The following is a 23556-nucleotide window of genomic DNA, read 5'->3' as shown; positions in this document are numbered from 1 at the left end:
TTGAACCTCATTAGCTGTCCCCCAGTCCTGTGCCATATTTCCTGTGGGCAGAGAGGAATTAAGAGTTTGTCAGAGCTCCTGTAATTTCCTCCCTCATCTCCCACCCTGGGATACAATTCATCTGGACGTGAGGGTTTGTTCACCTTTTAGCCCACCAAAACACATAACCCTTCCTCTCTCCCCATGTCGAATGCCTCAAGACCCTCACAGTCCCTCTTCCCAGACCCTCACAGTCCCTCGTCCCAAATTTTGAATCCTCTTTCTCCAAGGTGAGGACAAATGTGAAGTACCCATCGAGTTATACAGCACAGAAACAGATCCTTCGGTTCAACTGGCCTATGCCGACCATATACCCAAACTAAACCAACCTGCGCTTGGCCCATGTCCCTCCAAACATTTCTTAATCATGTAGTTACCCAAATGTCTTTTAAACATTGTAATTATACCCACATCCACCACTTTGTCCGGAAGTTCATTCCAACGTGAACCACTTTGGCTGTAAAACAATTGCCCCTCATATCGTTTTTAAATCTTTCTCCTCTTATGTTAAAAATATGTCCCCTAGTCTTGAAGTCCCCTACCCAAGGAGAAAGACACTAGCTGTTCACCTTATCTGTACACCTCATGATTTTATAAACCTCTATAAGGTCACCGCTCAACCTCCTACGCTCCAATGGAAAATGTCCCAGTCTATTCAACCTCTCCTTATAACTCAAACCCTCCATTTTGACAACATCCTGATAAATCTCTTAAATAAATCTAGTTTAAATACTCATTTAACACCATACCAATATCCTCTAACACAAATTGCCCCCTTGACCCTTAATGGGCCCTACTCATACCCTAGTTGTCCTTTTCCATTTGGTATACTGAGAGAATATCTTGTGATTCTACCTAACCTTACATGCCAGTATTTTCTCATACCACCTCTCTCAGTAAAAGCAGGACAATTTCTTCAGAATAGATTTTGTCAGAGAGGGATATTTGCATAAAACAAATTATACTCGTACCATTCTTATGGCTGGTACCAATGTAGTCTGCAGGACTGACAGATGAGTAATTGCTCATCAATCTCCATTCTGCCTGTGAATGGTGTTGTCAAACATACACCCACAGAAAGATTCCTATTCATCTTCAGTGAACTTTGACCCTCCAGTTTTCTGTGAAACTCAATAGTCATTTCATAGGCGATTTCTCAACATGTCTATCTTCATTTATTTGACTCTGTACAAAACATAATTCTCCTTTTTATTTGGCTTGGGTAAGTTGTGAGAGAAAGGTGGCCTTTCCTCCACAGAGATTGACTAAGAGCTATTCTTTCATTGATTTCTCATTTAATTCCAGGCAACTTCTTACTCAATCTTCAAAAAAATGGAAAATTAGCTAGAGTATATCAAATTTAATTAGGATAGAGTGTTCCAACATTCCACAGGTCAACCAATCCAATGTATACTTCAATCAAGGTTACAAAAGTACCTTTGAACCAATGAACTCTCCTCTCTTCGGTGGGGTGTGACTGAATTTTACATTGTTATTAACATTGTGACAGACAGGAGTCCTTTCACACTTCACTAATGTGTATTTGCAAGTCGCTGTCTTGCACATCACTAATCCTTACTAATTACAAACATTCACTTGGCAGCAACTGTTTTCCATTGTGAGAACTGACAATTGTTTTCAATGATGCTGTGCTGAATAGCTCTCTAATTTATGACATACGCAGCCAAGGGGAAGCAGTGAAGCGAGCTTTACATCCCCAGTGCTCTGACTTGTCTTCCTAGCCTGGGTGCCAATGGTGAAAATGATGCAGTGTCAAGCCGCTGTGCACTGAACACTCCACCGAGGGACTGAGGTACAAATGCAATGGAGTACCATTCCTCCTGTTCTTCTCATTCAGCCACGTTAAAATTCTCCTCAGCATGATTTGCTCAGCCAACTTTCTAGTATAGAAAAAAAATGTAATTATATATGTTCATTGTAACGCTGTTGGTCTTTTAACAGCTGCATTAGCACTGATTGATAAATTATCTTATTTTGTGTTTGTTCTGGGGACATTTCTGCTCCTTCTGTGGTCATTTTGCTGTAGCTGTGATAAGCCCTTAGTTTTTGCTCTGAAGGAAAAGCCCATTTATCCAAGTGACATGATAAACAATTGCATATCAGTGGTATCACTTTGAAGTATTGTCTAGAGCAAGAAACAGGATCTCCAAAACTAGAATCACATAGCTAACTGAGAAGCCTTTTTATATTCAAAGATGTTTTTTCATCGCTCCTTGTTTACTCAGATTCTACTGTAGTCCATTATCATTGCTTCTATCAGATAATATGCCACCAAGCATTGATGAAATAATTTGCAGACTCCTGTTGGAAATTAGTTTCCCTTCTTGCAAAATTGGATTTTCCAGTTAATCATTGGTTTTCCTGGATACACTGACCTTGGCCTCAGTTCCCCAGATAGAAACTAGATGGCTCATTAGTTTTCTACAGCGGCTATGAAAACAAATGCAAATCCAGCCCGAAATAGGATGAGAAAGCAGCTTCCGGCTGCTATTTGTAAGAGGCTGTTACAAGATAAATTGGACAGCCTCAGTCAGGTTCCTCAAGGAATTGGATCCTCAAATCCAAATTCATCACTTTGCTCAAAGAGGTCATATGGTTTTCAAAGTGACAACATAGACAGCGTTTAGCCCTTTTAAATATTTATCCTTTACATGAACATTAGTTCTACTCCCATGCAGTTTGGTCCAGGCTATATCATTTTCCTCCAACCACCTAACCAGCTTCTCCTTTCACGTTCTCCTTTGATCATATATTCCCAATGTGGCTCTGTCAAGAGCTCTGTCAACCACTCTGTCAATGTCTCACAAATCTAAGTGAGCGCTTTGACAAGTTGTCATAAGCAGTGAATGAGGGTAGTGCTGTGGATGTTGTATGTTTGGACTTTCAGAAAGCATTTGATACGTACCAAATAGCAAGTAGTTTGGCAAATTAGGAATGTTTGGGGTTGATGGGTCCTGGGCAGCATGGATTGAAACTGGTGAAAAGATCAGAAACAGAGGGTAGGTATAGATGGGCACCACAGGAAATGACATCATCAGCCCAAAGAAACCCAAGCAGGAATTATCACCTGAGGCCCACTGAAGATGTTAACTAGTAGGGTGATGAAACGTCTGGAAATGAGCCTTCCAGCTCAGCGAGCAATCCTACAACCAAACCTCAACCTGAGCTACAAATCTTCTCAAAATTGGCATTTCTCAGATCAGAGACGAGTTGAAGGTAATGTTACCCAAGGATCGGTGTTGGGACACTTGCCTTTTCTAATTCATATATACAATTTAGAGATGGGTGTTGAAGGCAAAATCTAAATTTGCAGATGATGCTAAGTTAGGGAGAATAATGAATTGTGAGCATGATTCTTGAGCAACTTCAGAGAGACATTGACATGTTGGCCAAATGGGCAGACACATGGCAAATGAATTTCAATGTAGAGAAATGCAAGACCATGCATCGTGTTACAAGAAACACAGAGAGACAGTACAGACTCAATGATATAACTTTGAGAAGAACACAGGAGTAGAGAGACCTCAGGGTTCAAGTGCATGATCCTTTGAAGCTGGTCAGGCAAGTTGAAACATTTCAGAAGGTTTATTGGATTATTTGATTTATAAATACAGGCAGAGGGCATAAAAGTAAAGAAGTGATGATGCACCTCTATAAATCATTCATCAGTTCACATTTGAAATATAATGTTCAGTTCTGGACACCTTTATTTAAGGAAAGATGTTAAATCCTTGGAGAGAGTTCCAAGGAGATTTACTAGGTGATACCAGAAATGAGGGATTTTAGATACAAGGAAAGATGAGAGAAATTGGGATTATTCTCTTTGGAGCAGAGAAGATTAAGAGGTGATTATATTGAGATGTTCAAAACTATGAACAATTTTGTCAAGGTAAAGAAGGATATTCTGTTTCTACTAGTTGGCATGTCAGTAACTAGACAATTCCAAAATTGTCAGTGAGATGAGCAGAAACGTGTTTACTTAAAGAGCTAGGATTTGGAGTGCACTGCCTGGGTGAGAGGTGGGGGTGGATTCCATCGGTGGTTTCAAAAGAGAGCTGGATGTATATTTAAAAATTTGTAGTGTGGGTGCCCAGTTGCCGTATTTGTGAGTATGTTCGCTGAGCTGTGAAGTATATTTGTAAATGTTGAATTTAGAAGGCTGTGGAGATAGGGCTGGAGAATGGGACTAGCTCCTTCAGGAGCTGGTGCAGACATGATGACTCAATGGCTGCCTTCTCTGCTGTACTGCTGAAGTGATGGCTGCACTGTTGACTGATGTAAACTGAGATATTGCCTTTCAGATGGGCAAAGCAAGACAGTCTTCCCACTGTCCTGGCCACTCCTTTACCCCGCCAAGTTAGGATTGCTCTATCAGATTGTGCACTAATCTAGTTCAGTCATTTGTGGAATTGTGCTCTGCACACTGCATCTGCTTCACTTCAATATCTTGTAACAGTGATAATGCTTCAAAAATAGTTACTCTGAAAGTTGTACAATGGCAAGTTCTGTTTTCTTGAAGAGAAAGATAAATGTAAACTGACAACTTTACATCAATGTCTTTGAACAATCCAATTATACTGATTTATTTTAGCAATCTCTGTGCAAACTTTTATTGTGCTAAGATTTAGTTTGATTTCTCATTCAGTAAGGTGAAAACCAGATGAGCTAAAGGAAAGTCAATTGATTGTACCAAATTTCATGTATTTTTGTTCTTAAATTATTGAGATAATGTTCAGGAATGTTACAACTTCAGCTTATTAATCAATTTAGGCAAAGGATCCTGTTGATTGGACTAGCCATGCTGCATTTATAATAGATTACATTGGAAGTGTAACATGGAAGTATTTTTCACATTGTCCTTTTTGAGTTTCTTAACCACTGAATAACTTGGTTGAATTTCAGGCTGAGAGCGAATAGCTGTTATTTCTCACTGTACAGCCAGGGGGCAGTCTCCTCCCGATCCAATGCAATCAGCCATTTCCTCATATGTAGGGGAGAGTTTGGACTGATCAATGCAATTAGAAAAAGCATTGCAAAATCTCTGCTCCAAATATATTTATTTGACGGATACAATTAATTTTTATGTCAGTTGTAATCCTCAGGTTATTGATGGCAGTGATTTCAGCAATGCCAATACCATTGATGCCAAAAGGAGAGGGATAGATGCTCCCTTACTGGAGATGGTCATTATCTGGTACTTGTGTCACAATTGTTAATCACCACTTATCCACTAAACAAAGGCTGCATATTGCTCAAGCTTGGCTACATATAGATATGAGGTAATTACACCGGCACCACTCCCCACCTCTTCCTCCGCTACATTGATGACTGCATTGGCGCCACCTCGTGCTCCCGCGAGGAGGTTGAGCAATTCATCAACTTCACCAACACTTTCCACCCTGACCTTAAATTTACCTGGACCATCTCTGACACCTCCCTCCCCTTCCTGGACCTCTCCATCTCCATTAATGACGACCGACTTGACACTGACATTTTTTACAAACCCACCGACTCCCACAGCTACCTGGATTACACCTCTTCCCACCCTACCTCTTGCAAAAATGCCATCCCGTATTCCCAATTCCTCCGCCTCCGCCGGATCTGTTCCCAGGAGGACCAGTTCTACCACAGAACACACCAGATGGCCTCCTTCTTTAGAGACCGCAAATTCCCTTCCCACGTGGTTAAAGATGCCCTCTGACGCATCTCATCCACATCTCGCACCTCCGCCCTCAGACTCCACCCCTCCAACCGTAACAAGGACAGAACGCCCCTGGTGCTCACCTTCCACCCTACTAACCTTCGCATAAACCAAATCATCCGCCGACATTTCCGCCACCTCTAAACAGACCCCACTACCAGGGATATATTTCCCTCCCCACCCCTTTCCGCCTTCCGCAAAGACCGTTCCCTCCGCGACTACCTGGTCAGGTCCACACCCCCAAACAACCCACCCTCCAATCCTGGCACTTTCCCCTGCCACTGCAGGAACTGTAAAACCTGCGCCCACACCTCCTCCCTCACCTCTATCCAAGGCCCTAAAGGAGCCTTCCACAATCATCAAAGTTTACTTGCACATCCACTAATATCATTTATTGTATCCGTTGCTCCCGATGCGGTCTCCTCTACATTGGGGAGACTGGGCGCCTCCTAGCAGAGCGCTTTATGGAACATCTCCGGGACACCCGCACCAATCAACCAAACCGCCCCGTGGCCCAACATTTCAACTCCCCCTCCCACTCTGCCGAGGACATGGAGGTCATGGGCCTCCTTCACCGCCATTCCCTCACCACCAGACGCCTGGAGGAAGAACGCCTCATCTTCCGCCTTGGAACACTTCAACCCCAGGGCATCAATGTAGACTTCAATAGTTTCCTCATTTCCCCATCCCCCACCTCATCCTAGTTTCAAACTTCCAGCTCAGTAATTGTCTCCTTGACTTGTCCGGACTTGTCCAACCTGCCTATCTTCTTTTCCACCTATCCACTCCACCCTCTCCTCCTTGACCTATCACCTTCATCTCCTCCCCCACTCACCCATTTTACTCTATGCTACTTTCTCCCCACCCCCACCCTCCTCTAGCTTATCTCTCCACGCTTCAGGCTCACTGCCTTTATTCCTGATGAAGGGCTTTTGCCCGAAACGTCGATTTCAAAGCTACTTGGATGCTGCCTGAACTGCTGTGCTCTTCCAGCACCACTAATCCAGATACATATAGATATGGACTACTTCTGTAGAAATATTCAATTTTGATTTGTAACTGTTATTCATCTATATGTGTAGTGATGGAACTAGGTCCAGGCTAGTCCAATCAACAGGATCCTTTGCTTAAAATGATTATTAAACTGAAGTTGTTACATTCCTGAACATTATCTCAATAATTTAAGAACAAAAAATTACATGAAATTTGGCACAATCAGTTGACTTTCCTTTAGCTCATCTGGTTTTCACCTTACTGAATGAGAAATCAAACTAAATCTCAGCACAATAAAAGTTTGCACAGAGATTGCTAAAATAAATCAGTATAATTGGATTGTTAACCTGGCCCAATCAGGGAGCCCTGAATGACAGTTTTAACAAGAGATTCAGAATGTTTTTTCAGTGTACGGACTGGCTTGGAGCTGGCTGGTCAGAACCAGTTTACTGTGTATATGTAAATAAAGGGAATCTTTATCAGGATACCAGCCACTGTACGGTTATTTCAACATATTAAAAATGTATTTAAAATAAAAGATAGAGCAAGTTAGGTGTTAGAAATGGCTGGTCAATGGCTAACTCCCAAAGCAAAATGAGAAATGAGGTAGATCCTGACTTTGTGAGATTATAGCTTTCAGGTTGAACATGAGTTGCAGCCCAGTTTATATCTGTATTTGATTTTTACTTCCAATCTTCTTCTGAAGAGTTGTACAATTGGCCACTGATTCACAATCACTTGTTGAACAATATCACACAAAATCATATGATGCCCCAGTACTTTTGCCCTACTCTACTAATAAGAAGAATAACAACAGTAAGGGAAAAGAAAGTAACTACCATTCTTTCCCCATTCCAAAACAAACAGCATGTTAAAGTCACAGGATTAAATACAGCCTTTAAGAACCAGCTACTTATAATAAAGCTTGTTCTGCTCCCACACCCAGCCTTTGCTGCCTACATTTATTAATATTGTTTAAATACAAATACCAACTCTTTTAATGCTGGGCAATTAAGTTACTTTCAAATCTGCTTGGGATGTTTGATATTCATTTGTTAAAATTTACTCATAAAAACCTGGTGTCAGAAGGAAGTGGCCATAAGAGCCACTAAAATTTCAATCTGTTTGCAAATGTCCCTTTGCTAGGTGAGCACGTTCAGTTGACAAAGGAGCAGTGCTCCGAAAGCTCGCGATTTCAAATAAACCTGTTGGACTACAACCTGGTGTTGTGTGACTTTTGACTTTGTTCACCCCAGTCCAACACCAGCCTTTCCACATCGTGGCTTGCACATACTCTGGGTTTCACATTACTGTAACTAACGGTCCTGTCAAAGTAGCCGAACACGCCACTTAGTTGTATGAAACTGTTACAAATTGTAATTCAAGTTGGCAACACATTCTGAGGGCAATGAGGGATGGACAATTAATGGTAACCTTGCCAGCAATGCCCATATCGCGAGACTGAACAAAGAAAGTCAGCACTGATCGGAATATTCGTATAAAGCAAATTGATTTTAAACTGAATCTTTTAGGGAGGGGTTTAAGATGATACAGCTCTCTATATCAATGTCAAATTCTAAAGTTTTCTTCTAAACCAGCATGGAGAAAGGCTGTAAATAACACAGGGCTCAGGCAGCAGTGGGAGACAGAGAAATGAAGCATGACAGACATTTATGTGAAGAATGAACTGCAGGGAAAACTGCTTATTATCATCCCGTTGTCTGTCATAACCTATTTATTATCTGAGAATGCTGAAGCTCTTGGCTCTATTCTATTCACTAAGTCACTCTTTTCTTGTTTGCATATGAAGGATTGCAAATGGGGAAATACTTTCAATCCAACCCAGTTTTTCTTCTTTTGTCTAACCCATATAATTTGTGCAATGGAAAACAAAGAGGTACATGATATCCCCAGCAGTGTACTTGGTCTCCGAAGAGGTTTAGTATTTCAGGTTAGTGGAAGCCAAAACTCAAAGCTCCCACCCCATTAAATGTAAGCTTTTACAGCCAACAGCACTTCGCTTTTATACAGTATGTTGCAATGTTCCAGTGCACTTCGCAGAAATGTCATGAAAACATTTTGACTATTTGGCCATATAAGGAGATGCCAAGACAGGGGAACAAAGGGTTGGTCAACAAGGTACGTTGTAAGGAATTTCTTAAATGTGTTGGGAGAGGCAAAGAAAAATTCCAGAGCTCAGGTCTTCAGCAACCGATTGCCCAACCACCAGAGGCGGGATGAGGGATACAGAAGAGGTCAGAGTTGAAGGAGTGCAGAGAGTCCGGAGGGTAAGATAAAGTGTAAGTGTAAAGCTTATGACAATTACAAAAAATATAATACTATAGGAAGCTTAGAAAATACAGAAATGAAGAGAAAAAGGAAAGTAGGAAAACACAAAGAGGAGTTGCCGGAAGACTGGAGGTTGGCTAGCGTGGTGTCACTGTTTAAGAAGGGTGGTAAGGACAAGCCAGGGAAGCTATAGTCCGGTGAGCCTGACCTCAGTGGTGGGCAAGTTGTTGGAGGGAATCCTGAGGGACAGGGTGTACATGTATGCAGAAAGGCAAGGACTGATTAGGGATAGTCAACATGGCTTTGTGCATGGGAAATCATGTCTCACAAACTTGATTGAGTTTTTTGAAGAGGTAACAAAGAGGATTGATGAGGGCAGAGCAGTAGATGTAATCTATATGGACTTCAGTAAGGCGTTCGACAAGGTTCCCCATGGGAGACTGATTAGCAAGGATTGATCTCAGGGAATACAGGGAGAACTAGCCATTTGGATACAGAACTGGCTCAAAGGTAGAAGACAGAGGGTTTGTGGTAGAGGGTTGTTTTTCACACTGGAGGCCTGTGACCAGTGGAATCCCACAAGGATCAGTGCTGGGTCCTCTATTTTTTGTCATTTACACAAATGATTTGGATGCGAGCATAAGAGGTACAGTTAGTAAGTTTGCAGATGACACTAAAATTGGAGGTATAGTGGACAGCGAAGAAGATTACCTCAGATTACAACAGGATCTTGGCCAGATGCACCAATGGGCTGAGAAGTGGCAGATGGAGTTTAATTCAAATAAATGCGAGGTGCTGCATTTTGGGAAAGCAAATCCTAGTAGACTTATACACTTAATGGTAAGGTCCTAGGGAATGTTGCTGAACAAAGAGACTTTGGAGTGCAGGTTCATAGCTCCTTGAAAGTGGAGAGGCAGGTAGATAAAATAGTGAAGAAGTCATTTGGTATGCTTTCTTTTATTGGTCAGAGTATTGAGTAGAGGAGTTGGGAGGTCATGTTGCGGCTGGATAGGACATTGGTTAGGCCACTGTTGGAATATTGCATGCAATTCTGGTCTCCTTCCTATTGGAAAGATGTAAAAATTGAAAGTGTTCAGAAAAGATTTACAAGGATGTTGCCAGGGTTGGAGGATTTGAGGTCTAGGGAGAGGCTGAACAGGCTGGGGCTGTTTTCCTTGGAGTGACGGAGGCTGAGGGGTGACCTTATAGAGGTTTACAAAATCATGAGGGACATGGATAGGATAAATAGACAAAGTCTTTTCCCTCAGGTTGGATAGGATAAATAGACAAAGTCTTTTTGCTGGGGTTAAGGAGTCCAGAACCAGAGGGCATAGGTTTAGGGTGAGAGGGGAAAGATATAAAAGAGACCTAAGGGGCAACCTTTTCACACAGAGGGTGGTACGTGTATGGAATGAGCTGCCAGAGGAAGTGGTGGAAGTTGGTACAGTTGCAACATTTAAAAGGCATTTGGTTGGGTATCTGAATAGGAAGGGTTTGGAGGGATATGGACTGGGTGCTAGCAGGTGTGACTAAATTGGGTTGGGATATCTGGTCGGCATGGACAGGTTGGACTGAAGGGTCTGTTTCCATTCTGTACATCTCTATGACTCTATGACTCAATATGAAAAATTATTAGCTGGTAAAATGGAGGAAAATCTAAAGACGTTTGAGCAGTACATTAAGAGCAAGGGGATGATAAAGGAAGTAGTTGAGCCTATCGGAGATGTCCATGGATTTGTATATGGATGCAGAAGATGGGCATTGTTCTTAATGAATATTTTGTCTTCACAAATGAGAAGGATGATACAGACTTTCTAGTTAAAAAGGAGGATGCCTTTATGAGATATCTGTATTATCTCTCTGGTGGGACAGGCTGTAGGCGCTGAGCGACACACTCCTGTTCCTATTTCTTCTGGCCTCACGTATATGAGAAAGAATAAATGTAGGAAGGGAAGGGTTAACTTCCTTGAAGATGGATAAATCGGGAAGGCAGATGAATTGCATCTTCGACTGCTACAGGAAGCCAGAGAGGAAATAATAAATGCTCAAGAAGATTATTTTTCAATCTATACTAGTTACAGGTGAAGTACAGAGCATTGGAAGTGAGCTGTTGGCAAAACATTGTACTGTTAGCAAAAGGATATGAGGGATAGGCCAACTAATTATGCCAGTCAGCCAGTAAATCACCAGAATCAATTTTGGTAAATACCATTCATTGGAAAGGTATGGTAAAGTAGGGATAATCAGCATGTTTTTGTCAAGGGAAGTTTTTGTCTGATTAACTTAAATTATTTCTTTCAGCAAGTTGGCAGGATTGAATAATTGAATCCCTATGGTGTGGAAACAGACCACTTGAACCAATAAGTCTACACCGATCCTCCAAAGGGTATCCCACCCACACCCATTCCCCTGTCCTATTACTCTACATTTCCCCTGACTAATGCACCGAGCCTGCACATCTTTGAACACTCTATGCAATTTGGCCAGTTCACCTAACCTGTACATCTTTGGACTGTGGGAGTAAACCCACACAGACACAGGGAGAATGTTCAAACTCCAGACAGTCACCCGAGGCTGAAATCGATCCCGGGTCCCTAGTGCTGTGCGACACCAGTGCTAACCTGCTGAGCCACCCCGTGGTAGATGTTGTTTACTGGATTTTAATGAGGCATTTGATAAGGTCTAACATTGTAAAATGGTCAAAAGAATTCAAGCCCTTAGGATACAGGGGAATGTGGTGAGTTGGAGCCAAATTTGGTTCAGTGGGAGGCCATAAAGGGGAATAGTCATTGGCTGTGGTTGTGAATAGAGATGAGTTTCCACAGGATTTCCATCAAGCTTGGCATTGGTTCCCTTGTTGCTGGTAGATTCTGTTAATGGCTTAGACTTAAACATGGGAGGCATAATTGGGAAATTTGCAGATGACACAAAGATGTCACCCCCCCCCCCCCCCCCCCCAACCTCAAGACAGGTCTCTACTGACAAGCAACCTATCTGTGTGTCTGTGCTATAGAATGTGTGAATACAGTCATACTGAAAGCCTTTAGGCTCTGGTTGAAGTGCCAATATGCAAGCATGGGTTTGGTACGGTAAGGCAAGATAAGGCAAGTGGGAGCATGCAAGTAGGCATTAAGTGAGCTAGCACAGCCCAATGTAAGTGAGAAGCCTGAGATGCAGCCTGGTTCAATCCATGAGTCTGTTTCTGTGTACAAAGTGTCCTTGCAGCAGCTTTTCAATGCCCATCACTGGTATACCCTGAAATGTGGGTTATAACTTCCTAAGCATCCTGCAAATGGATCAGAGAGGTTTGTTGAGGACTCTCACTGGTGTCAAGGTTCTTTCCAGTATGGTTCCAGGTAGTTTTTATCAGAAGCAATCAATTTTCTTCATGGGAATAATGTCCTGATTTTAACTTGGACCGGGAGTTAAGTGGATAGGCGAGGGGGTCAGTGAGCTCTGTACCACATTCCAGTGAACACTTGCACATGAATACAAACAAGAACAAGTTTTTGAAAGGTAGCTCTTCTGATCTTGAATGTGCTCCCTGTCATTTTCATCTGGCTTCCACATTCAGGGGTGGCGGGGTGGCTCAGTGGCTCAGTGGCTCACACTGCTGCCCCACAGCACCAGGCTTGATTCCAGCCTCGAGCGACTGTCTGTGTGGAGTTTGCACACTCTCCCTGTGCCTGCATGGGTTTTCTCTGGATGCTGCAGTTTCCTCCCACTGTCCAAAGATGTGCATTTTGATTGGATTGGCCATGCTAAATTGCAACGGTGTCCAGGGATATATAGATTAGGCAAATTAGCCATGGGAAAAATATGGGGTGGGGTTGGGATGCCCTTCGGAAGGTCAGTGTGGACCTGATGGGCCAAATAGCCTGCTTCCACACTGGAGGGATTTCATGACATTGTTAAAATGAGGCCCACATCAACATCCACCTTATAAATGCCTTCCTAGTCCACTGGGTGTCTTACTGCCTGTTTGGAAGAACAATTTACAGTTGAAAATGGTGTCCCTTGTGTGGAACATTGATAGTTGACTGCTCAGTTGTCCAGTGAGTAACAGTGTTAAGACTATGTTTTAAAAGTCAAAGAGTATTTCAGAACATCTTATACACAGTGAATTATCGAGTTTTGAGAAGATTTGAAGGTTTTGGATGTAGGTTTGATTGCTGAAGTGAGCAGAGCTATCAACAAACACAGCGAGTTAGACCCCATCTACCACCCCTGAGAAAAGGAACAGGAAGTGACTTCACCACAGGAAATAAGATCCTCACAGGAAATGATGTCACCAACCCAAAAAAAAACCCCAATCATATAAATAGAAAGCAGGAATTTTCAGCGTTGCTTCTCATGAGGTCCACTGAAATGTCACTTAGTAAGGTAATGGAACATCTGGAAATGAACCTTTCAGCTCAGTGAGCAAACCTACATCCAAAACAGTGAATTATTTCCAAGCATGGTAACTACTAACACGTCAGGTAATATAATCATTCCACCTATTCCATGACTGACAAACAGCAATGTAATAAATGATTGTCCAATCCACCTTGCTGGTGTAGATTGAGGCATGAATGTTGACCAGGAATATAGAATCATGCCACACTGTGCTCTCAATAGTGTCAGTGGTTCTTTCCTTACTATCAGTTAGGCAGTCAGGATCTTTCACTTTCACCCGAATAAAAGTACTGCTGCTAATAAATTACTGTCACATTATTGCACAGGAGTGTCACCTGTCACGTATTTGAAATCTCCACTCTATGGATGAAAAGCTAAGCTAGTGAAAGATAATAAGGATTTATTATGCATGGATTTAAAAAAAATAATTGCACACCTTACCAGCGTGTGACTGATGCATGATCTGTTCCATTACCACATTGTTATCTGAAAGATGCTACTGGTTGAGTTAATCCTTAAATCATTACATTTTTAGAACAATATTTCTCCAGCCTCCCACATCTGATATCTGTATTTTGCTTCCTTCTCTCGAGGGCTAACTGTGTGCACTTAGTGCCAAGTTTGCTGGTGCTGGACTCACTTGTGCCAGCTCCCCCAGAGCAGGGTCATGACTTCTGAAGTCAATGCACAGTTTGTCATTGATATCACTGAAGGATGATGAGTGGGTTGGGCAAGGGAGTGTCTCACGGTGCTGCATGCCCCAATAAATGACTTTCATCTGCCCATGAGTAGGCACTATGTAAATAAATTTCTTCCCCTTTGTTTTCTTGTTTACATATTCAGGCCTACACCTGTTCATAGCTCCAATCTGATATACTGCATGCCATACGTTGCATTCATTCTAAGAGGATAGTACATTGGAAATTTACAGTGTATAACAATGTAATAGTCTATCAATAGCATTTAGATAAGTATGGGCTGACACACCAGAGTGGCGTGATTGTTCAGTGGTTAGCACTGCTGCCTCACAACACCAGGGACCTGGGTTCGATTCCATCCCCAGGCAACTGTCCTGTGTGGAGTTTGCATATTCTCTCTGTGTCTGCGTGGGTATCCTTCGGGTGCTCTGGTTTCCTCCCACAGTCCAAAGCTGTGTAGGTCAGGTGCAAGTCATGGGAAAGACAGATGTAGAGTGGGTCTGGGTGGGATGCACTTTGGAGGATTGGTGTGGTCTCAATGGGTTGAGTAGCCTGGTTCCACACTGTAAGGAGTCTGTGACCGTGAAAATGATTACCATTGCATAATGGAAATAATGTGGTGGAATTTTCCCAGTCAAGGAGGTAGATTTGGTGTGGGTTCATACATGAGTTAAATGCCCTGCGAGTTGACATACAGTTTGGGGGATTTCCATCACCCGACACTGTTCTGTGTTTGTGCAGCGAGGGATAGAAGAGAACCCTGAGACAGTCCCTTGAGTTAAACAGCTTATGGGTGGCATGGTGGCTTAGTGGTTAGCACTGCAGCCTCACAGCAACAGGGTCCTGGGTTTGATTCCCGACTTTCTGTATGGAGTTTGCACATTCTTCCCGTGTCTGCAAGGGTTTCCTCTGGGTGCTCCGGTTTCGTCCCACAATCCGAAGATGTGCAGGTCAGGTGAATTGACCATGCTAAATTGCCCATAGTGTTAGGTGCGTTAGTCATGGGTAAATATAGGGTAGGGGAATGGGTTTGGATGGGTTCCTCTTCGGAGGGGCGATGTGGACTTGTTGGGCTGAAGGGCCTGTTTCCACACTGTTGAGAATCGAATCTAATCTAGAAAAAATCTCAAGCTTGGTTAACCTCTCCTGCCGGGACAGCCTTGGTTTTACATTAGCAGCAAATCCATGATTTCTACGGTCCTGAGTCAAGTCGTAAAATGAGAATGATAGATGATTTCAGATGTGGCATCCACCTGTTCTATGTGTCAGCTGAAAGAAGTGGGTTCAGCTCCTGAAAAGAGCTTGGAATCAGACTGAAGGTACACCCCAGCCACAGAAAGTCACATTGGGATAGTTTTTCGTATGCCATGTTAACGACGGATGGGAGTCCCAATGGAAAGTGATGTGGGTCAGAGAAAAGGGTCAGAGAGCTGTAGTCTTACCTTGAACCCATGCTTCTTTTTATTGTGGCTACATGGAGAGAAACACTAGCAAAAAAAAGGAATAACATTTGGAAATTACTGGTCACTCTGGAGCTCCATTTTGAAATACACAGGATAAGTGGGACCACTACATCCCATTCTCAGGTTTTCCCATCTTTTTCTCTTTTGGTGTATCTGGTTGGGAGAATCACATTCTTTTATTTTAGTATAATAACAATTGAAAATGGCATTGACCATCATTTTCTTGTTGAACAGGGGAATACGTCGTGATGACTCTATACTTTGATTTAAGTCGAAGAATGGGATACTTCACAATTCAGACCTACATTCCCTGCATATTGACTGTTGTTCTATCATGGGTTTCATTCTGGATTAAGAAAGATGCAACTCCAGCCAGGACAGCACTTGGTAAGTTACCTTTTGTATCAAGCTTAGTCCCCAGGACCTTAATTAACTGTTATTTCATGAATTGGAAAATGAACATGGGAGAAAAATGCAAGATGCAGTGTATTGCAATGATCAGGAATGTGCTGTCTGAAAACGTTGCGGCTAAAGATTCAACAAAGCTTTTGAAATGCAATCAGATAACTATTTCAAATATGTTTTAAAAATTGTCACAATACTGTATATGGGGTGAGCAGGTGGGACTAAATGGATAGCTCTATTAGAGAGCCGTCAGAAAGATTATTGTGGTACAGTGGCAGTGTCCCTACCTCTGAGCCTGAATGAGACACATTCATGTCTCATCTGTCCAAGAGGTGTGAAGTAATACCACAGAGCAGGTTAATTAGAAATGATCTTAAAAAGAAGCACAGCATTGTACAGTCATACAGCACGGAAACAGATCCTTCGGTCCAATTCACCCGTGCCAACCAGACGTTTCAATCCCTCTAAACACTTCCTATTCATATACGCATCCAGATGCCTTTTCAATGCTGTAATTGTACCAGCATACACCACTTAGGGTGGCACGGTGGCACAGTGGTTAGCACTGCTGCCGCACAGCGCCGGAGACCTGGGTTCAATTCCTGCCTCAGGCGACTGACTATGTGGAGTTGGCATATTCTCCCCGTGTCGGCGTGGGTTCCTCCGGGTGCTCTGGTTTCCTCCCACAGTCCAAAGATGTGCAGGTCAGGTGAATTGCCATGCTAAAATTGCCCGTAGTGTTAGTTAAGGGGTAAATGTAGGGGTATGGGTGGGTTGCGCTTCGGCGGGGCGGTGTGGACTTGTTGGGCCGAAGGGCCTGTTTCCACACTGTAAGTAATCTAATCTAATCTAATCTTACTCTGGCATCTTATTCCATACACGCACCACCCTCTGCATTTAAAAGGTTACACTCAGGTCCCTTTTAAGTCTTCCTTCTTAAACCTATGTCCTTCAGTTTTTGACTCCCTTACTCTGGAAAAAAGACCTTGGCTTTTCACCCGATCCATGCGCCTCACGATTTTATAAATCTCGATAACGTGACTACTCAGTATTCGACACTCCAAGGCAAAAATAAACAGTTTTTTCAGCATCTACCTGTAGCTCAATTCCTCCAGTCTTGGCAACAGCCTTGTAAATCTTCTCTGCACTCACTCAAGTTTATCAACATCCTTCCTATAGAAGGGCGACCAGATATTGTACGCAGTATTCCAAAAGTGCCCTCACCAACGGCCTGTGTCGCTGCAACATGGCATCTCAACTGCTATATTCAGTGTTCTGACCAATGAAAGCAAGCGTGCCAAACACCTCCTTCACCACCCTGTCTACCCACGACTCCGTTGTCAAGGGACTATCCACCTGCCCTCTTAGGTCTCTTTGCTCGGTAACACTTCCCAGGGCTCTTTATGTATAAGTCCTGTGTATATCATATCCTGGTTTGCTTTACCAAAATGCAGCACCTCACATTTATCTAAATCAATCTCCATCTGCCACTCCTCAGCTCATTGACCTAGTTGATCAAGGTCTTATTGTACTGTAAGATCATCTTCGTCACTGTCTGGTACACCCCCTATTTTCATGTCCAAACTTACAAACCATGCCTCCAATATTCACATCCAAATCATTTCTCCGAATGATGAAAAGCAGTGGACCTAGCACTGATCCTTGTGGCACAACACTGATCACAGGCCTCCAGTCTGAAAAACAATTCTCCACCATCACCCTTTGTCTCCTCTCTTCAAGCCAATTTTGCATCCAATTGGCTAGCTTCCCCTGGATCCTATGTGATCTAACCTTACTAACCAGTGTACCATGAAGAACCTTGTCAAACACTTTGCTGAAGTCCATGTAGGCAACGTCCATCACTCTGTTTTCATCAATCTTTTATGTCATCTCTTCAAAAAACCTAATCAAGTTAATGAGACATGACGTCCCATGCACAAAGCATGCAAATCAGTCCTTGTCTTTCCAAATGCATGCAAATCCTGTCTGTCACATGGGCCAAATGATCTCCTTCATTACGGTATCATTCTTTGATACCATGAATTTTCCTTTACAAGTTATAGCCTCTTAAAACCCATATGACGTGATTTTCTTTTACTATTCATTGACTGTGGCTACTCCTCTTAGAATTTCTTCCTCTTGACACACCAGAGTGTAGTTGACAAAACTGTGAGGGAAACCTTTCAATGTTTTGAGCATTATGTAAAGGGGCTTGTGGTGCACTTGTAGTGTCACTATCTCTGAGCCAGTAGGCCTCAGTTCAAGTCCAGCCTGCTCCTGCAATGTGTAGGACAATATAATGTCATTGAACAGATAGATGAGGAAACATCCAAAATGTTATGTAAAGCTAACCTAGGAAGTTAAGACCAGAAGTTGCACACTTAAACAAAGTTCGGAAGACTGTTCTGATGAAGAGTCACTGGACTCAGGACATTAACTCTGCTTTCTTCTTACAGATACTGCCAACCTTGCTGAGTTTCTCCAACAATTTCTGCTTTTGTAGCAAAATTATTCTGCATTTTGAACTCAAATCCTCCAGGTAGATGTCAATGAAAACATATTGATGTACATTTACAGTTGTCAATAAGACTGGAGCTTGTAAAGAAAAGGCAGTCACTAATCAATCCAGTGAGGAATTCAGGCAAAACAGCTTTACCCAAGGAATGCTTGGAGTACAGAACCTGCCACTACACAAAGTAGGCAAGAAGAATACTTTAGATGTATTCCAGTTAAGTGAAATAGGAAACGAAGGGTGAACGAAGTAGAAGCTTATACTGAAAGGATGCCTTAGAGTGGAGGATTAAAATAGAAGTACTATAGGGTGAGCAATGCGACTTATGGTGAGCAATTTAGGAAAACTGAGAGGGATGTCAACCTCTCGTTGACATTTCGATACCAAAATTCAGTTTTGTAACCAAGTCCCAGATGGCAAATCAAATTCTTGCATCTGTGCAGTGAGAGGCCTATTCACAGAAATTATTACCATCATTACCATCTAATCCTGCCTCATTAATGTGCAGGCTCCCATTCTCCCACACCTCAGAGGCTGTGGGGTGACCATATAGAATCATGATGGGCATGGATAGAGTAAATATTCAAGGTCTTTTCCTCCAGGATAGGAGAATTCCAAAACTAGAAGGCATACATCTAAAATAAGAGGGGAAAGATTTAAATGGGACGTTAACAGGTAATTTTTCACTCAGAGGGTAGTGCATATATGGAAAGAGCTGCCAGAAGAGGTGGCAAAGGTTGGTACAGTTACAACATTTAAAAGACATCTAGATGGGTATATGAATAGGAAGGGTTTAGAGGGATATGGGCCAAATCTGGCAAATGGGACGAGATTAATTTAAGATAACTGGGGGTTGGCATGGACGAGTTGGACCGACAGCTCTATGATGACAGATAGAAACTAGATGCCGAGAAATCGTAACATGACATTTAGAGTGTGTATTTAGTGTTTAAACTTATCACTTGCTGCTAGGGATCTCTAACCTAGACATTCGGTACGAGTCTCTCTGGGCAGGCTCCAAGGGCAGCAAGCACAGGCACCCTGTGGCCATGGACATTTGCATCTGACACACACCAGCCTCACTGGGTCAGCATGGCACATCTCCAATCCACTTACAGCATGCTTCTGCACTTTGACATGCACCCGAACCTCTCATTGTAATACTGCAATAAGGACACTGAACATGCAGGGACACACTCTGAGCTCAAGGCCTGGACCATGGCTTAGAAAGTAGGGAGGCTGGGAAATCATTTCCATCAGGCAGGGATACTAGGACTCGCGGGCACGGCCTTAGAGTTAGAGGGGGTCAATTTAGAATGGAAATGAGGAGACATTTCTTCCGCCAGAGAGTGGTGGGCCTGTGGAATTCACTGCAATGGGGCGCAGTGGAGGCTGGGACGTTAAATGTCTTCAAGGCACAGATTAATAAATTCTTAATCTCGCAAGGAATTAAGGGCTACGGGGAGAGTGTGGGTAAATGGCGTTGAAATACCTATCAGCCATGATTGAATGGCGGAGGGAACTCAATGGGCCGAATGGCCTTGCTTCCATTCCTACATCTTATGGTCTTACCATGGAGCATCTCAGAACCTGCTTGCTCACTCTTTGAGCGCACATCAGAATGCCAACACGAATGCCCACGGCCTTGCCTTTTGTATTGTACCTCTTTCATTCAAGCTTAAACATTAGTATTACCTTGCTGTTCAGCAAATGGAGAGCTTATCATGGGTTTACACACACACACAGACTCTCTCTCTCTCTCACATGTGCACACACACACATTCACATGCACACATTCTGTAGTTAGTCAAGGGCTTCAGCTGATACTGGTGCAGGAGATTGGGCCCAGTCACTCAGGGTAACCACAGGGTAGGGCGAGTGAGGAGCCAAATGATAAGGAATGCCTCCCCCCCCAAATTCTGACCCATCCCCCACACAGGTATTAGTTCCTTTTGCCCTAATGTGGGCTGATTTGAGACAAGTTGAAGGATGGAGTGAGATGAATGGAACTAGCACAGCAGTTGGTGGAGAAAAGGCAGTGAGGAGTCACCAAGTAGGAGGCACAGAGACCTTGCAGGAGTGAGTAGTATAAGAGGGTGACCGCAAGTGAGAGAACATGCTGCAAGCAGAGGGGCTTGAGTGTGAGCCTGGGTGGGAGGTGGGGAGCAAAAATGAAGTGAATGTGACAGAGCAGAGACAAGATGGTGGTACCTCCCCACGTGGAATGGAATGACCTTCCTGTAGCATGGCTGTGCATCCTTCCGGGTGGCTGAGACCTTGCCAACCCAGCTGGCAACCTTGCGCCGAGGTGGCAGAGTCTGGCATCGTGCCCTTCACTGCCATGTCTGAGGCTGAGAGGACAGTTGACCAGTGTGCCACCTCATCAGGCGGGACCTCCGAGTCCCTGTCTGTAAAGCGGGGCATTAGTTTTCCCATTGTCTGCCACATCCGGGGCAAATGTCACCAGCAGCGCAGGGCAGTTCCAGACCAGCCAGTATCTGACCGGCCTTTTCCGGGGTCACACCTGTGCCAGTGGCAAGTACTTCTGGTTGCTGTGATTTAGAGAATCTGGTTGGCATCAGTCAAGAGGGGCCGTAGGGCCATGAGAGGTATTTAATGAGGTGAGCTTGGGATAGTTGGGTGAGAAGACCTGCCGGACCCCATTCCCCATAAAATTTGATGCACACAACACTGAAGCCACAGTATGGGCAGATTCAGTCCTTGTCACAACTCACTGGGGTAATAGGCTGGAAACCAAGCTCCACAGTCTCCAAGAAGAATGCAGAATTTCCAATGACCTGTCTTTCAGGCACAGGTTGACAAACAAACTGGACCAGGTTTCTGTACTTAATAAGAATGATTACTTATGACAAGTATAGGTTAATGAACCAATGACGTACAGTGAAATCACCATCCTCCCATGGAGCTGCTCTGTCATTAAAGGTGGTGGTTTAACCTGACGGTCACCAAACCTCAGACAAGGGAAAGATTGGGAAGGAGGGATTGCCTGGTAATCTCAGCTGGTGTAGGAATTACTCAGCATCTGTTGGCCCTTATTTCAAGGGGGTGGCATTGGAAAAGTCTAACTGCAGCTGTACAAGGTGCTGGTGAGATCACAGCAGGAGTACTGTGAGCAGTTTCGGTCCCCTTACTTAAGGAAAGGTAGTATTTCATGGCAGGCAGTTCAGAGAAGGTTCATGAGGATGGTCCCTGGTATGGAGGGATTGTCTTATGAGCAAAGGCTAAACAGTTTGGGACTCTATTCATTGGAGTTTAGACGAATGAGAGGTGACCACATTGAAACAGACTGGATTCTTAACGGGCTTGACACAGTAAATACTGAGTGGATGTTTCCCCTCATGTCCAGGACTGGAGGGAATAGTCCCACAATAAATGGAGATAAAGAGGAATTTCTTCTCTCAGAGGGTTTTGAGTCTTTGGAACTCCTTGCCACAAGGAGTTGTGGGAACAGAATCCTTGTGTATTTTCAAGGCTGAGATAGATGGATTGTCGAAAAGTTGGGGAATCAACGGTTACAGGGGAAGGGCAGGAAAGAGGACATTAGCGATGTTGGATCAGCCATGATTCTATTGAATGGTGGAGCAAACTCAAAGGGCCAAATGGCTTACTCCCATTCCTGTCTCTTAAACCAGCCAACTGGGCTAGTAAACCCCTATCGGAACATAACCCTCCTAGTCAAAACACTAACCCACTTATCAACTCACCCACACCAAGTTGGGAATTTCCCAGCTCCATGATGATATTCCCATCAGTCTACGTCCTGACACCAATTCCCAAAACACTAATTGAGACAATAAGTGAGCTGCAGTCTGCTTCACTCGACATGCCTCATGACCAAATGCCACACCTGACTGCTATAGCTATCAAAGCATTGAAAGTGTGCAACCCATTTGAACACAGATCATAGAACAAAACAGCGCGCAACAGGCCCTTCGGCCCTCGATGTTGCGCCGATGTGTGAGCGTCGTGTAAGCCCACCCCCCTACACTATCCCATCATCATCCATGTGCTTTTCCAAGGATTGTTTAAATGTCCCTAATGTGGCCAAGTTAACCACATTGGCAGGCAGGACATTCCATGCCCTTACCAAGATATTTGTGGAAATTTTTAAAAGAAAGCCTCAAAATCTTTCTCTTAGCCTGCCAAACATTGCACTCAAAACTGTGTTGGAGATGCATTTTAAAATTTTTGTCAGGTAGGAAGTTCAGTCTCCCAGTCTGCTTGAAAATGATCTCATGTTGTGATGTGCTGTCCGCCTCATCTGAGTGATCTAGGTCAGGACTGAGCAAGTGCAGCAACACGACAGATGTCAACTTAAAATGTTTGTTTAAAGCTATGTGGCTTACAGTGCATTAGCGATGCTTATAAAAGTAGAGTCACACTTTAAACCCACAAACATGCTGAACATCTGGTCTAAAGTGGTTATTGAAACAAATTGAAGTGAGTTAAAATGAATCTCGTCAAAGGAGGCATTGCATATGGCAAATATATCATGTTATCAGATATCAAATGTTCATGTTAATTTAATCAATGCTGCACAGCAATTCAAAAAAAGGAATTTTAAGTAATCATTTAATAGGGTTGAATTTGCAAAGGAAGTCTGAGAGAAAGGTCTAAAACTGACCGTATACTCCTGATGTTCAATACCTTGACAAAATGAGAGCAAGATGAGTCACAAAAAAATAGAATTCTAGATTCCAAAACAAGATTGGTAAGAAATGGAGGTGAGTGTCATGCTGACAATGGGAATTTAACTGGTTCCCAAGTCACTGTACAGCTTGAGGCTATGAATGAGATCGAGAGAATCAGCAGATCCCTACAGGTTCAGAAGCTCTCTCTATTCTGTTGATGTCTGCTTTGTTCCACAAATCCAGACGACACGAGCTTTCTGTACAACAGCAGTAACTTTATTATTGGACAGCCGGCGAGAGATTCAAAGCATCTCTAAAGTAGCTGTGGGTCGACTTGTAGTGGTACTTCTTCATGAATCTCTGCCCGACACACAGAGACAGTATA

The 23556-nt window shown here is 43.3% G+C and overlaps 1 protein-coding gene across 1 annotated transcript in view; it reads left to right on the top strand.

Moving 5' to 3' along the window:
* Positions 1–23556, top strand: part of gabrg3 (gamma-aminobutyric acid type A receptor subunit gamma3) — a 657746-nt gene that overhangs the window by 557055 nt on the left and 77135 nt on the right. The window contains exon 7 of the mRNA XM_072576994.1: positions 15837–15989. Within this exon, the coding sequence (XP_072433095.1) occupies positions 15837–15989 (153 nt within the window). The remainder of the gene's footprint in view (positions 1–15836; positions 15990–23556) is intronic.

This window comes from Chiloscyllium punctatum, chromosome 9, assembly GCF_047496795.1.
Source record: "Chiloscyllium punctatum isolate Juve2018m chromosome 9, sChiPun1.3, whole genome shotgun sequence".
NCBI lineage: Eukaryota > Metazoa > Chordata > Chondrichthyes > Orectolobiformes > Hemiscylliidae > Chiloscyllium > Chiloscyllium punctatum.
This window is presented reverse-complemented; position numbering and strand designations above follow the sequence as displayed.